This window comes from Camarhynchus parvulus, chromosome 2, assembly GCF_901933205.1.
Source record: "Camarhynchus parvulus chromosome 2, STF_HiC, whole genome shotgun sequence".
Taxonomy (NCBI): domain Eukaryota; kingdom Metazoa; phylum Chordata; class Aves; order Passeriformes; family Thraupidae; genus Camarhynchus; species Camarhynchus parvulus.
The window spans coordinates 120118613-120134781 of NC_044572.1; the positions used below are offsets into that span (position 1 = coordinate 120118613).

The 16169-nt window shown below is 34.9% G+C and overlaps 1 protein-coding gene across 2 annotated transcripts in view; it reads right to left on the reverse strand.

Moving 5' to 3' along the window:
* Window positions 1–3766: 3766 nt before the first annotated feature.
* Window positions 3767–16169, reverse strand: part of UBE2W (ubiquitin conjugating enzyme E2 W) — a 30924-nt gene continuing 18521 nt past the window's right edge. The window contains exons 3-6 of one of the 2 annotated variants that reach the window (XR_004061478.1): window positions 13428–13530; window positions 10797–10952; window positions 9589–9683; window positions 3767–5361 (exon numbers count right to left, since the gene is read on the reverse strand). Coding sequence is in view for 1 of the 2 variants with exons in the window: in XM_030968105.1 (XP_030823965.1) it covers window positions 5348–5361; window positions 9589–9664; window positions 10797–10952; window positions 13428–13530 (349 nt within the window). In the remaining variant the exon portion in view is untranslated. The remainder of the gene's footprint in view (window positions 5362–9588; window positions 9684–10796; window positions 10953–13427; window positions 13531–16169) is intronic. The other variant, XM_030968105.1, reaches the window with a different exon arrangement.

The following is a 16169-nucleotide window of genomic DNA, read 5'->3' on the forward strand; positions in this document are numbered from 1 at the left end:
GGTTGCCAATATTTTACATAATATTTTATTATGCAGAAAATTCTAAAGATACAAATCCTGTTTTAGCCCCCACCTTCCAAACCCCAGCTACACAAAGCTTTCAGTTTTTTGCACTAGCTCTGAAACTATTGCTTATGCAGCAAGCTGATCTAATTTGCTAATTGAGAAGATAGATTTTCACTTTTTCAAGTCTGTTTCCTACTGGTTTACCATGGTAAATCATCTCAGTGCAGACTCGAGAATAAAGTTAGATGCAAGGTAGGAATGTAAACCATTAGACTGGAAAGGAACGAATACAAATTGCTCTTTCTCTGGTAATAGCAGAAACCATGCTTGATTTTATCTTTAAGGATTAAATGCCCTGGAGTACTGCATTAGCAGCATCCAGATAATATTGTAGCCCTGGGAAGAGAAAGGGCCCAGAATGTTCATCTGAACAGACTTAACCCTGACCTACTTGGCACAAAGCACTTCAAAGGGCTTGAAGAAAATAGGTTCTCCAATTGCTGAAGTCAGGACAAAAGTTTTAAGGTCTTACCATGGAGATTTTAAATAACAAAAAACAGGCCAGCATGAGGGAAGAACTGTGGTCAGTGTTACAGGAATTCAGATTGTAACATCTTTGAGGCCAACATTTTCAACTCTTCACTGGACTCCTATTCAGAAGAGTCTCTTGTAAGCCGCTCCTTCACCAGCAGAGGTCAAGAGAAAAAAATCACTTCAAAAGACAAAGTTACACTGCATACAGCACGTATGCAAAGTAGAGGGAATTAAATATAATCTAACCTACTACCACTGACTCACATATTAAAGCTCCTATGAAGTATTATATTACAGACAATGGGCACAGGCTTTTAAAACCAATCTCTAGACTTATATACACTGCCCGGTCAATTGATTTTGCATTTAATTTTTGGTTTTTAAATACAAAATAATTATCTGAAGAAACCTATATGGTTTTGCCTACATACTTCAGGACAGAAATTACTTTGGAACTTCAATGTTACTGAAATACTCTTACTTTGTAATTTTTTTTTCTTAAATCACTTCAAGTAGCTGCAGACAGAATTTGCTACATTGAATTAGCGGATCAAAATTTCTTTAACACTATTTTTAAAAGTACATAAAATCTGCAAGAAAAAGAAATGAAGAGTGAATAAATTTTCCTGCACTGCTGTATCTGTAAAATGAAATAAAAACAGAGACTAAGTATGTTCAAATAAAAGGTGGCTCATGATATTTCTACTCTTCCAAGTTTATAAAGGTACTTTAAAGGCAGGAGGTTTGGAAATTTATTATTAGGCTTAGAAACAACAGCCAACAAGTACCTGGCACACAAACAAAATCCAGTCTCTCTTCCCATGCTGCTGTATGACTGCAGCTGAAGATGGAGTATCATTAAGACAGCTTAATTCCCCTTATTCAGTTTAACACCCAACTATTCAGGTACCACTGTGTAAATCCAAACTGAACTGGGTGATATGGATTAAAAGTAACTGGTTTTAAAAGAAAATTCATTCAAACTTGTTCTTTAGAATGATCAGGATTTGTGAGCATACAAACACAACATAATGCTCAATTGCTCTACCAGAGGAGGCAAAAACTGTATTGACTTCCTCCAAACCTTCAAACTCTATAGCTGCATTTTTGCAAATCTTTTTATTTAATTAGGGTTTAATTAGAGGGGTTTTCCTCTCTCTTGGTTTTCTTCTCTCTTTTTAAAACATCATTCAATCCTGACCTGGAAACGGTATGGTCTCCTTAAAGCATACCTTTAAATACAGTTCATATCTTAGGTTTTTGTCAGACTTTTAAAAAAAAAAGTATTAAATAAAAAAACCCAAACATTTAGAATAATCTTAACGACAGAAAATATATGAATTTTAAAAACTTAATTTTTCATAAAAATACATGTTTTAGGTATGCATTGCCTTGCCTTTTACAAAGCAGAAGACATCTTTTGAAAAAAAAATGTACAAAACTGAAAGCAGTTATTGGTATGAGGCAGAGATTTGATTAAACAGTTCTGATAGATGCTGACAAAGTAATAGAAACTCACTTCCCACCACCGCAGGCAAACAATAATCCTGCATCTGAAACTTCTCATCAAGTATTTTAAGTGCTTGTCAAATGGCAAAAAAAATCCCAAACTGAAAAACGAAACAAAACAAAAAAAAAAGAAAGATAACTATTTGCTCATCCAAGAGAAATGAAAGCATTTCACATGGAAGCATCTAAGTGATTTTTTTTAAAATTAACTATTTCTTCCAGCTGAACAACAGATACCCGCTGGAGGATGAGAAACACCTTGCTGTTATACAAATTCCTCCTCTGAGATGCATCACAACATTTCAGAATCACTGGCAGCTTTGTCTTAAGAGAGGCTGAATGTTAGGAACTGTGGTTCTGCACTGCACCATGAAAAGGTCCACACGTATTTCCATTCAAGGGTAGTAATCTATTTTAAAACAAGAATTTATTGTGTTATAAAGACACTAAACATAAAACAAAGTGTTTAACAGCATGAATATCGACACAAAATAAAAGCAAGATAGTTTCAAGCCAATTCTGTAACTATTCCATGTGAGAAATTCCAAGTGAAAGAAAGTTACATACACAGAGTCACCCTTGGGAAAGGATGGCACCACCTCCATCTAATTCAAGCCCTTTTTCAGGACATCATAGCATTGTCAGAATAGTTGCATTATCTTGAGGGCTTGAGTGGTATATAAGCTTTGTCTTGGCCCTCTCTATATAGGTGAACTTACCCACAGATCTACAAGAGAACCAATGAGGCATTTCTACTGTAAACTATAAGACCTGAGGTACATTCTCTTCTAATCTACCTTGCATTTTCTTGATCTAAATAAAGATATATTATATGGGGTGGGGGTTTATTAAAGAGCAGCATAAATTTGGTTATTTAACTTCACTATAGTCTGTGTGACAGCACAGGTCAATAAAATGCATAATGCTTTGCACTACAACACCCATCTTCAACAAAATACATATGGTATGTGATGAAGCTTCTCTGAAACCATGTATTGTTGTTTCCCAAGCCACTATATGAAAAGGTAACTGAATTTGAGATGTACTTAAACCATTTCTTCAGACATTACCTGGTCACATTAAGGTCTCTTTCCTGTGGACTATTTTGATAGGATCTACCATATGAACCAGTCATACATGAATTTCTCAACTGTTTCAATTCATACAGAGCAGTGAACAAGACTATACAGATTAAGTATCAGATTACTGCTCATTCATATGAACCATTTCCAAAACTAACCAGTTTGATGATCCCACAACAATAAAATTTGCTAAACAAAAAGTTTAGAGCATAAGTATTTCTTTTGTTTAAAACTACTTTTTTTGGCTCTTAAAAGAAAATTAATTCAATGTTTCCAAGGCTCATTGTGAAAATACATACACACATCAAATTTATATCCAAAGCTAGATTTTTACCATTGAGTTTTAAAGGCCAAGAGATATTTTCAGTACAGTAGGAAAAAAAAAAACAGTTCCTGAAGTGTAGGAAAAAAAAAACCAGTTCCTGAAGTATATTGTAGCCTCACTTCACTGCCAGTATCTACAGTTCTGATGCTGTACAAAATACTTCTCTGAAGCAAATCCATCTAAACTCTATCCACCCTGAGTTAAGCATCTATACTTTTTTAAAAATGTTTTAAACAATAGGTAACAGAGAAGTATGTACAAGGCTATAAAACATCAGTTATCATACAGCAGATTTAAAAAAAAATATCAGTCTTTTCAGCCAATTTTCTGGTTTTTATTGTAGTTAGTCATTGTGGATTTGGTTTAGGGATTTTTTTTTTGCTTTTGTTTGTTTTTACATCAAGCTATTACTTGATTTAGACATTCATGCATTAATTGCTCGATTTTTTTTTTGAGTGCAACAATAAGGCAACAGTAAAAAAAATTATAGAAATTTTGCATATGTGTAAAGGTTTATAAAAGTGCTTCCTAAAAAGACAACCTAATTGCAGTATCAAAATATTACAGAGTGCTGAGAACAACTGTCATTTCAGTAAATGTTGCTCCAGAGAAAAATGTCTGATTTTAGGCTTTTCCCCCTTTTTTTGGTGAAGAAAAGCCTGGAAAAATTGGCATGGCTACGTGGGACAAAGAAGTTAAGAAAATATACTTTAGACTAAACTTAAATAAGAAGGTCCACACTTTTTTGTGAAAACTTTAAGCCTCTGTCAAAAATGTATTTTTTTTCTTTTTATAATACAGGATTAAAAGACAAGATGATGCTTACAAGATAAAGAAATAATTTACAAGAAAATATCTTCTGACAAAGCTTTTCAATCAAAATATTGTTTTGTAACATTCAAACATGACATACAACACAAAAGAAACAGTGAATGCAAACAAAAAATGTTATATGGATTGCTTTCAAACACATAAATAAATGAAATATTGGTGTAGGCAGTAGGGCTCATGCTGATGGCTAGCAGGAAATAACAGTGTGCAATCTATTTGGAAAAAGCTCTAAAGTACAAATTACAAGCCCAATTACGGACTGCAGCAAGTTCAGTTATATCACTGCCATCCTCTATCTCCAAAATAAATTCTTGTTTAAATCACTCATACCCTAAATTACTCATACCTTTGCTTCAGAGATATGAATAACTATATACAAAAAGTAGTTTTATTTCACCATAGGGATAACATTGTACCTCTCTGCCAATGTCACTTGAAAAACCGCCCATGTCAAAACAATTTGACAGCAGATAAACAATTTAATAAATACGTAATGATCTTATTACAGTCCTTCAGGTAGGCATGTTAACTCATGCTGCTAGTTTTGTGGTCACAGTGCATAGAATCCAAATATAAAAGAATGGGCTGGATTTCAGGTAATTGCCAATCCCTTGCTTATATTCCAAATATATCCAAAACTTTCATAAGCTCAGTCATGTGTCAATCTTTTTTGTGGCAGGAGCGAAACCTTTCCCTGGTACAATGTCCATTGCCGGCAATGGATGCACCAAAACCGCCAAGGAGCTCAGTGTTATTGCACAATATATGAAGACCTGGAATTCTTCCAAAAGCTTAAAATAAAAATAATGGAATTATTCTGACATTTCTGGACACCTGCATTAATACTGTATGACTAATAAAAGCATGTCAGTTGCATGGACTGAACCAGCGATCAACATGCGCCCAGAATGCACACTAGTAAAAATGCAGTCAAAGGAAGTAGTCTTCATTGCCTATAGGTCACTTCCAGTCAAAGGTTAAAGTTCAAAGACTGAATGATCAAAGTGCTCATTTTCTCAGTAGGACTATCTTCTGCTACGAGGATCACAAAATGGTGGCATCAACATGTGTCATCTTTAAAATAAAAGAAGAGCATTTATGGAAAACATATAAACATTCTAATTCCAAATTAGCAAGGTGCTATAGGCAGAAACAATTCCTAGCACAGACAGTAACATGCAGAGGAAATACCCTGATTGAATAATTCTGTGATTTTGTTCAATAACAACTCAGGGAGAAAAGAGAATATCAAAAATTAAACTTACAAAATACACATACACCCCCAAAGACATTAGTATTAGCAAATACTCCATAAAAATGACAGTCATTTCCATGCTTGATGTTTAGAAAACTACTTGCCAGGAAAATGAAAAATTAAATGCTCTTAACATTTTGCACCCTTGAAGTACAGCAGATCCACAACAGTTACCTAATTAAGACATCCTTTTAGAAGGAATATATAGGGGTAAGACTCAGCAGAGTGGGCTGCTTTGATGCATTCTCAAACCTTTATATGTGTCTATGTGTGTGTGTGTATGTATATATGTATGTATGTATATTAGTTTATTTATCAAGACTCAAAACAATAGCTAACAGATTTATGCAAAAAGAATAGCTTACTATTATATGCCTAAAATCTTAAACCTGGAAGTAAATTACATACACTAAATTTTAGGTACTCTGATTGGACAGAACATACTATAAAAATGCACATTCTATACCTATCTTTTCTGCATTATGCTCCATACTAATGCTCTCCCTTTTAAACATTCTCCTTCACACATCAACCTGCAGTATATTTGCACCTGCTAGCAGTAAATATTGAGTTGTTAACCAAAAGCAAGGTTACTGTCTGCTTATTTTTAAAGGACTTACTTGTAACTTCCCACACCTAAAAAATGTAGCTTTATAAACATTCTACATTCTCATGGGAAAATATTATATCAAAGCTATTACTTGTAAAAAAACTCTTTAATTTTTCAGTAGGCTACTGCACATATAAAAAAAATGGACAAGGATGCAAAAGAGAGAGAGAAGGGACATTTAAATGGTATACTAAAATTTTAGACCAAATATCAGAGAAAACACTTTCTACTTAAGAAAAAACCAAAACCAAACCAACCTCAAAACCCAAAAGTAGCAAGGAAGTGCTGGTTGAAAACAAACACCATTACCTTTCCCTTCCTCGACACCACACCCTTCCCCCAGGAAAAAAAAAAATCTACCTCCTGAGAACAACAAAGGAAGTCAACAGCTTAATGAAACAGATTTCAGTCTGGATGCCCAAGTAAACCATATCTGGAAGATCCTCCTCTGTCTTTAAGACAACATGAGCAATTCTCAGATGGAAATTCAGCAGGAAAATCAATGTACAGTTGAAACAGACATTGGGTGGGGTAGACAATCTAGAAATATTTTCAGTTATCAAAGATCAGGAGCTTTAAAACAGGGCTTGTGAGGACATAATTTTGTAGCAAACAAAGCTCCATAACTCTGCTCGAGGAATAAGATGCTGTGTTGGGGGGGGCAGAGGGATGATATCACAGATTAAAAACTCTGTATTAAGATGAATGCAAACACATATCCACATGTCAGAATATGTCTCTAAGTGCCACTTTATCAGTCTGTACTCATCTGGGTTTTCTTTACATCAGCTCCCAACCAGGGACTATTTTTGCACCCAGATAAATAAATTCCAGGCACATACTGAAAAAAAATCCTTCAAATGCATGCATTAATACCTATGACAGACTTCTTCCTAACTCTTCAAAACACAGAGCTACTATGTCACATTAAAGCTAAACCAGTCCAATGGGCAGCAGACAGCAGAACTGGCAGAACCACTCTGCATCTCCCTGCACAGGTTGTTGTATTAGCACTGGCATTTAATTTCTCACAACAGTTAACCCTGGACAGCTGGTTTTCTTTCCTGGGTGTGATTGTTTTTTCTTCCCTCACTTATCCAGCCAAACGTGGTTCAACCACAAGATTAGATATATGACAATTCAACTGAAGCATGAGCAGAAAATAAACACGACAGAAGCATCTTTTCACACTTCCCATTTTACTGTAACATACCATTTCTGTAAACCTGTTTAGAAAACACTGACAATTTAAAGATCATGCCTTGGCAGTCTTGTTCTATGTCCACAGAGGAGCAACAAAATTAAATGAGAAAAGAAGCAAATGACACACACCAAAATGGAAGGGAAAACACTCTAATCATTTATGAAATTTTTCTCTTGTGGACATCAGGAATATTTTGTTTTTTCATGTAAGAATTCAAGGTGGTGGGAGCTCAATGAATTTTTAATCAAGACAGTATGAGTTATTTAAATGAACCGACTTTCTTTCTCTTGCCTCAGGTTGGTTTTTATGTTGCTCTGAATTTGAGGAGGGGTAAGATTTTCTGACTTCCAGAAAAAAAACACTGCATAGTTACTTCATAGTAACTAAAATACCCATTCAGTGAACTGTAAGCTGTGGTTTTGAGCCATAATACAGCAACCTTCAGAATCAGTAACTCAGATTTCTCTTCATACTAAGTTTGTTTTGCTTGTTTAACACAAATCGAATTTCATTATTAAGAAATAAAAGTAATATCTGAAGACTGTTCTGCTTTTACAGATTTCTATTCTAAATCAAAATGAGACTGGTACAAATTAAAAGAAAACAGAAAATTTAATCACAAGATAAAGCCAATAAATGGAACTTTATCTGTTTCTCTTTAAAAATAATTAGCAAGTGAAAATAGCAAGTTAACAAAAATTCTCCCAAAACTGCCATTTAAGAGAAACAAAAACTGGAAATGCAGAAGCACCAAACACATTACAAGAGCATGAAAACAGAGAGAGAAAAGAAAGTGATTGCTGAATAATCTGGTGAGGATGAAAAATCTATCCTTGTGTGCATTATGATTATTATTCTTGGAGTCAACTTTAAAAACAACTACATGATGGTCCCAAGTTTCTTAGATATACCTTAATCTCATGGCATACAGCAATTCTCTTACTGTACCTGAAACCACCTTGTTTTGGGGATACAATTACTGTATCGTGAGAAACAAAGTTTCATTCTGTTACATTACCATATGTCAAAATCCCATGGGTCTCAGCAAGTATCATGAAACTATCACGTTTTTCTTGTTAAGCTATCCATGGGCTTTTAAGAATCTTAAGAATTTTAAGGGTGAAGACTTTGGAATTTGCCTTTCCAGTTATGAACTCTCACTGCCTCAAAATACTTGCTCTAGTTTTCACACCAGGGACAGAACCTATGCTGGAGTGAGGAGGCCATGAAAAACAGAGGATGTCTTATGGTGGAACCTTCACCTGCCTCTGCAATGATGGAATCAACTGTTCTGCACTGCACTAGCATGGAGTGTTACCTTCTCTGACATATCCCTTCCCACAGTACTTGTGCTTCCAATGACTACCACTTGTACAGAATTTTCCTAGGGAAAGCAAGGAAAGCATTGCTAACAAGAGGACAGAAACAAAGAATGGCCCATCTCTATCCCCTTCTTCTCTCTTTCCTCACCAACGGAGTGGATAAGACAAGCACATACAGCCAACTGCAGCTCTGGGTGGAGGATGACAAATGCTGAGGCAGAAGAAAGAAACCACAAAGTATAAAGCAAGACACAGAACACATGGAAACAAAAGAAAAAAGCACAAAAACAAAGGCAAAGCAAACCCCAAACCAAAACCAAACAAAAAAAAAAAAAACCCCAACACAACACTAGCACTGCAGACACTAGAAGTTTTAATACACTTTTTTCTTCTTGATCATGTCCATGGAGAATCTTATTACTATATTATTGAGTATTAGTTTTTAGGAGCCTTTAAAGTCAGTCAAGTGTCCCATATTGGAAATTCTGATTGAGGAAATCTATCAAAACACATAGCTGTTTACAAATACACAGGTGTATTTTCAACAGCATAGAAGTTTTTAAAGTGTTGATAACAATAACAAAAAATGTTTAGAGCAAAACCTAGTTTCATCATGGACTTTCCCCAATCCCAAACTTTGTACTTGTCATGGATTGATACACTTTACAAGAATTCTCATTGAAAGTCAATCCTACAATTTAAAACATGTCTAAATTTCCACCAGGAATTATTCAAATGTGATATAGAAAAAAAATCATAGCAGAGTATCTCAGAAACAGGATTTAAATAACGTTTTCAGTTGAAAAAAAAGAGTTTAATTATTTGAACACATTTATCCTACTTTCCTACAATTTAATTGTCTTCAGTCTAAAAAGAAGTTAAAAATTTCTGGTCCTAGTTAGATACTTACCATGATACCACCATTTTGTTTTCTTTGGATTCTTGTTACATGTTCTTACATAAAATGAGTTATCTGGAGGTCGCCTCTGCAACAGAAGAAAAGACCTACAAATAATCAAACAATCCTCACATTGTAATACATGCGCTATTTAATAAGATTATGGAAGATTACCATGTGAATGCAGTGAAAATGAGGTAACAGGCAGGACTAGACCTTTTTGGTGAAGAAAAATCACTCAAAGATACAGGTAACAAATTCTTACTTGAGATACTCCAAGAAAATAAAATAGTAAAAAATATCATAGAGTTTGGTGATAAGTAGGGGAGAAAAAAAAAGAAAAAATAAACAAACAAACAAAAGAAACTAACAAGAAACAGCTGTTGTTCAAAAAAAACCCCAAAATTAAATTCCTTTGCAGCTTGGAATCTAATTCTGATGCATTACATCCAATTCCCATTCTAAGGCTCAGCTTAGAGTGGGTGAAAAAATGAATTTCAGTATCTGTAGCTGATCATTATTACATATTCTTCGGTTTTCTTCATAAGTGCCATCATTTACAAAACACATAGGGTACAATACAATACAAAGCCATTTTGGGGTGGTTTTTTGACTACATATATGACTAGGACTGATTGGAATGCAAAATAAAAAGGCATGCTTGGATAGCACATATGGACAAGCTCTGACCACATCTAACTTCCACAGACAGCCCTCTGCGAAAGAAACGGTCAAAAGTGAAAGGGCAATCTCTTTACTAAAAGGTCTCTAAGGTATTAGTGCCAAAAAATCAGCTTAGCACCATTTATTTCCCTGAAATGACAATTATCAAGTTCACTGAAATAGTACAGATGCAAAGTTAGAAACATCTGCACTAAAGACGTTTCACTAGTCATTCCACACTCCTTTTAGAGGAAGGATAATTTTGCAAAGAATTGTCCTAAAGCATGATTGAACTTCACAGTTAGTACAACTGGAAGGGTTCCATCCACTGCTCTTTTCCAGTAATGATATATAAGCAGGTTACCATGAAAACAGTGGCAAAGTACTTACTGCACTATTTATATTGCAGTTCTAGCTTAGTAGTTTCTCAATAGTAGAAATGTAGATACAGTAGTTTTGCCTATTTCGGAATTTGAGAAATGAAAATTTTACTTTGTAAAGTAGAAAATTACTAACTTTTACGTAGTCTACTTCAACAGTGCTAAAAAAGCCCATACCTTTTCTTTGCAGCTGGAAAGCATGCTAATAATGCTAAGACAAACAGATTGCACTGAGAGGGCTGGAGACCAGTCTTCCGTTAGAATGGATAAACAGATATGACCATTGCTATAAACATGAGGATGAACAGGGATATTGTCTCCAGTAAACATGACCTAAAAAAAAGAACAAAAATAACTAATTTATAGTCCCTATTTTATATAAAACTGTATTGGTTTGGGGAAACAATATAATCTTATTTAAGAAGCAGGTCTGCCATTTTCACTTATAGTAAGTAAGACTTCACGTTGGGTTAATTCAATTTTGGAAACTATTAAGTGAAATGTAAAATAATCAATGGAAGCCTAAATAGCTAGTGAAGATGGAGTTAAATAAATGGTTAAATACAGGGGACTTTCTATTAATATTTATACAGTATAAAAAAATGCAAAGGTAACAATGTAAAGACTGCAAAACCTCACAGCCTCAGTCTTCCACATCCCAAGGAATACAGCTGTCTAGCCAAGCCACTGGATTTTAATGACTTTATAAGCCACAATGTTATACCCCAAGAAGCACAACAAGATTCACAAATGAGTATTTCTATAAACTTGGACATAACAGAAATAAAATTCTGGACAACCCATCCAGGTTCCAGCATGAAGAATAAAATTAAAATTCTTCAATCTTTTTGACTATAAATAAAGGACTTGTGAAACCAAAGTATACCAAAGTTTACCAAATAGGAAGTATTTTTAAAACATTATTTCAAATAGAAAAAATTTTATTTGACATGGAGAATATGGAAGAAAAGCACTTAGAACCGGAACTCCTCTCTATTAAAAGATACTACCACAATCAAAAAAGGCTAGAAAAGCAATTTTGACAACTCCTGCTCTTACATCAAATTTTTGTCAAAACATATCATTGGTTCAGGATGAACAGAAAGAGAGTAAAAGTGAAATCTTCATATTGGTATTATACTCCTGAACTCCTTTTGCAACTCCTTTTATGCAACAAAATCATAAGTCTCTGCCACTCATAGCTATAATACCCAGCAGTTTCTTAAGTGTTTCTTAAGCTATATAGGTATGCATAAAAATATGTAAACATGTACACACACACCCACCTCCTCACTGACGACAAGCAACACCTTCATCACATAGGAAACTGAAATTAGAGAGCTTAATTTATCTGCAAAATGGCAGACAGGTCTCTAAGGCATAAGAGAAACTGGATGCAGAAAGATCTTCCAGAGGTCTTTAAACTGGTATTTCTTAAGCATTGAAGGGCTTACCTTCATAATCCTGTAATGTATTTCACTTGTAACTAATATCCTGGTTTTTTACATGACAACCTGAACTAGGCAGACTAGGTAAGTAAAAGAATGCACTCTATGACAGACAACATATATTTAAAGGCAGAAAACATCCAAGTGATTAAAGCAGCACAAGTGAAAATTGTCAATTCACAGTAACTAGATTTGCAGGAGGTAATTATGACCAAGAAATTGTAGTGCAGAATGACCCTACTGCACAGCCATGTTTGAAAAATTGAAATTCTATCCATTTAAAACAATCCAGTATCCCGTACTTAAATTTTTAATTGTTTTCTGTGATAAAATTCAGTGTAGATGTATGGATCTAATTTGCTGCTTAACAATAAATTGCACAGAGCCACACACACAGGTCGGGTAATGAAGACAAACAACCTGGAACCAAATTAAACTGGTGATCTCTTGTGAATCACCTATAATTAGTACGTTGCAAACCTGATGAGGTGCAGAAGTACAAGTAGCCAGTTTTTTCTGTAAAAGACTGAAAGTCAGCATCCTAGTGTTTATTATGGTACCTAAAAATATGTTAATTTTTATGGCTTAAGTGTTTCTCACAGCTCCATGATTCAGTTTTAAGACCAACGAGAGAAGTTGCAGAGATAATTTCTAGAACTCTGAGCTGAAACAGGACAAGAACTAAGACACTCTTGCTTTTCTATTTCCCTTTTCAGCAAAGCAGGGATGATAATTGGCCACTACTCTTATCAGCCATATTTCGAAGCATTTCCCTCAGGTAATGGAGGAATGGAAGTACACGGCACATTCTGCAGTCTCCAAGTTCTGCTGTTCCTTCAGGTCTCTAGGTTGTCCTAAAAGCAACACAGTATCACATACCTCCGTTATAACACTATTTGCAGGTCTCTCAAGCACATCATGTATCTACACGATCCCTATCAGAAGCATAGTACTTCTTCAGCTGCATTAACAACGGCAGCACAGAAGATGCAAGAGTCTTAAAAATCAACCAGAAAAAAATATGTTGAAAGGAAGAAGGGATGAAGCAGCAGTTTATTGTTTACTTGGCTCCTGCATCACAGTAAAGGGGATCTTCCTGCTTTACCCTGTATTTCATGACATGAATATCAACATCAAAGAAGCCCCCAGGTTACACTAATTTCATCTGTTCAAGCAGACATCAGAGTCCTATACTTCACTGCAGAATCATTTGTAAAGAAAAGGCACCTGCACAATGTGTTCAATACAAATTAAAGTAAGCAAAGCTGGCATTAGGCTGTGAGGATAATACAATACTCAGCACAAGTCATACAGCTGTAACCTGAAGGTAGCAGGAAGAGAGAAAGAAGGCAGCAGTTACCTGAGGCGAATCAAAAGGATACCGACTACTAAACTTAAATAAAAGCTGAAATTTTTCCCCTTCATAGAGTGTTCCTGGAGCACCTTCCATGTCTACAATCCACCTAAGGAATAGGGGAAAAAGCAGTTAGCATTGTGGACTGACAAATTAATACTTGTACTTCCTGGAGCACTGGACTAATCAAACCAAGTATCAATCACAGCCAGACCATCTAACTTCTCTTCTAACACTGCAACAATCACAAAGGTGAGCAATACATCAAGCCTGTATTTAAAAGAAACAAGCTTGGTGTTTTGCATACAGGCACTGACGCACTGATGCAAACTGTAAATGTAATTATGACTTGAACTATACATAGACCTGTCAGTTCCCAAGAAATGGCTGCTAATGTGAGACAACAAAGCTGAAAAAAAACTCCTGCTTGAAAACTTAAAAGGTTTGGAAAGAAACAAACTAGTACACATTCTCTTTTGGCTTGTTTTACTTCTCTGTCAAGGAAAATTCAATACAGTTTATTAAAATAAAATCTGTAACCAAGGGGAAAGGGCAAAGCTCATCTTGTATTTGTGAAAAACTCAGAAATTAAATGGTATCTTGCAGGTAATGGAACCAAAAATGGAAAAGTTAATAGTATAAAAATTAAAAGGTCCTGGCAAATTAAAACAAAATACAAAACCAGAGTAATTTGAATCTGTAATGAAGATAACAACTCAACATACCAGTATTCTTTTTCCTATGCTGCTTCTCCTTCCACCATAATACCAGTAAAGTAACTGATGGGAGTCAGTTGGAGTTGCTGGGGAAGAGGGTGGTGATGTTGCATGGGGGAGTTTTATTGTTGTTGGGTTTCCATTGTGGCCTTTCTAGTACAGCTAAAACCAGATGCTTTGCATATTGTTTGACACATACAGCAACATTCTGCTATTAAAATTCCACAGTTTTACAGTTCTGTTGACCACTTAATACCACCCTTTGCAACATCAAGTTCCCATTTTTGGTTTTTTACCTTTGATTGAGTTTTACAGAGCTAAGCAACACAATAAGGTAAAGAGACTACAAAAATACTCAGATACGGTTTACATCAACTCAAGGAAGGCAGCTGAGATTTTGCAGAACAGCAGTGTACTCAGAAAAGTCGACATCTCCAGCTGGCAGCTCTGATGATCCTCCTGTAAGACATACTCTCCCTCTGTATTTAAGCCATGCACATTTTTTATTTTCCCCTCTGTCACTCTTTGGCCTTTTTTTATTTGCTGGTTTTATTATTGCTGCTCTGCTTTGGATTTTGGCATTTTTTGAGAAAAACTGCTAGCTCTCACACCCTTCAAGAGGAATGCATCTTCAACAGTAGCACAGTGGCAATACAGTGAAGGCTGATGAAGTATGTTTCATATTTTAACTTTGTGAAGATGCCTTTGATTTAATCTATCTGCACTCCAGATCACTTATCTCGTCTTATGCCTTCTGCTTTTACATTTATACACACAGTGCAGCAATACTCTTTAGATTTATTGGTTCTTGTGATTCAGAACTTCCACTTTCAAGTTTTTTAAATAGTTTACTTTACTAAGTAGAAGATAACTTTGCCTGGACATTGCTCCTTTTATGGTCAAGGAATCAGTAGAACCCATATTTCCTGTGTGCTTTACAGTTTAGCCTTCTCAAATTTCTAATCCTTGTATATTTAAAATTAAAGATTGCTCAATGTTTTAAATTACCCAGTTACATCATGGGATCCAATTATTTTATTCAACATCTTTAAAACCCAAGCAAGTATGGCTACACAAATTTTTAACACAACCAATTCCAACTGTAACTTGATTAATGAACTCAAAACATGCTACCTGATACCAAAAACCCTCAAAGAGAAAAAAATATCATCTTACTTTTGACAAGAAGCTTCTAAAACAGCAACAGTATCAAAATCTAGCATGACAGTAAATAGCAAGATTTTATGTGCAAGGTATTGAAAGGTATAAAAGTTGTACAGGGCAGAAATTACAATGAGGTGGAAACAGAGATATCCTTTGCAATCTGCTCTAAACTTTGATTTAATACTTTTTTTGTTGAAATAAGTGGATACCATTTACAATATTAGACTGACTCATTTTTGCAGAAAACTAAAAACTGCTATTTCAGTTTTAGTCATATTCATCAGAATTATCACAAAGGCCAGCATAATTTAAAAAGCAGTGAGTGTTTAACTCATGCTATATGTATATAGCAGTCTATATGAGTCTCAGAAAAGCCTCATGTAACATGGTCTGAATGCCACCACCCAAAATGCAGATGTGAAAACATCAAAATTCGGCTCTATGTTTAAGCTGCTCCATTAATCAATAACATAGTCCAGAACTTATAGTCTGAGATCATACTCTCATCAATGTTTACATGTGCTCAATTTTTAACATTTCTCTGAAATGAAACTAAGAAATTTATGAGAAAAAAAAATGTCAACACAGACTGAATCTTTTGAATTTCTGTCAATTAAAAATTAGATTAATACCAAGAACAACCCCTGTCCATTTCAACAGACACAGAATATTTTACCATGTTTCTCTTCCCATTTCACAAATCACCAAGAAAGCCAAGGCAGGGGAAAAAGTGTAAACAAGTGTACCCAGAAAACTTTGCTTTTTAAGAAGTTTTCTTCACTTGCCTTAGAGAAAGAAGGTAATGAAAATTAACAGCTATGACATATATTCTATTCAAATGTCACAGAACTCTAAAACAGCTACTCCA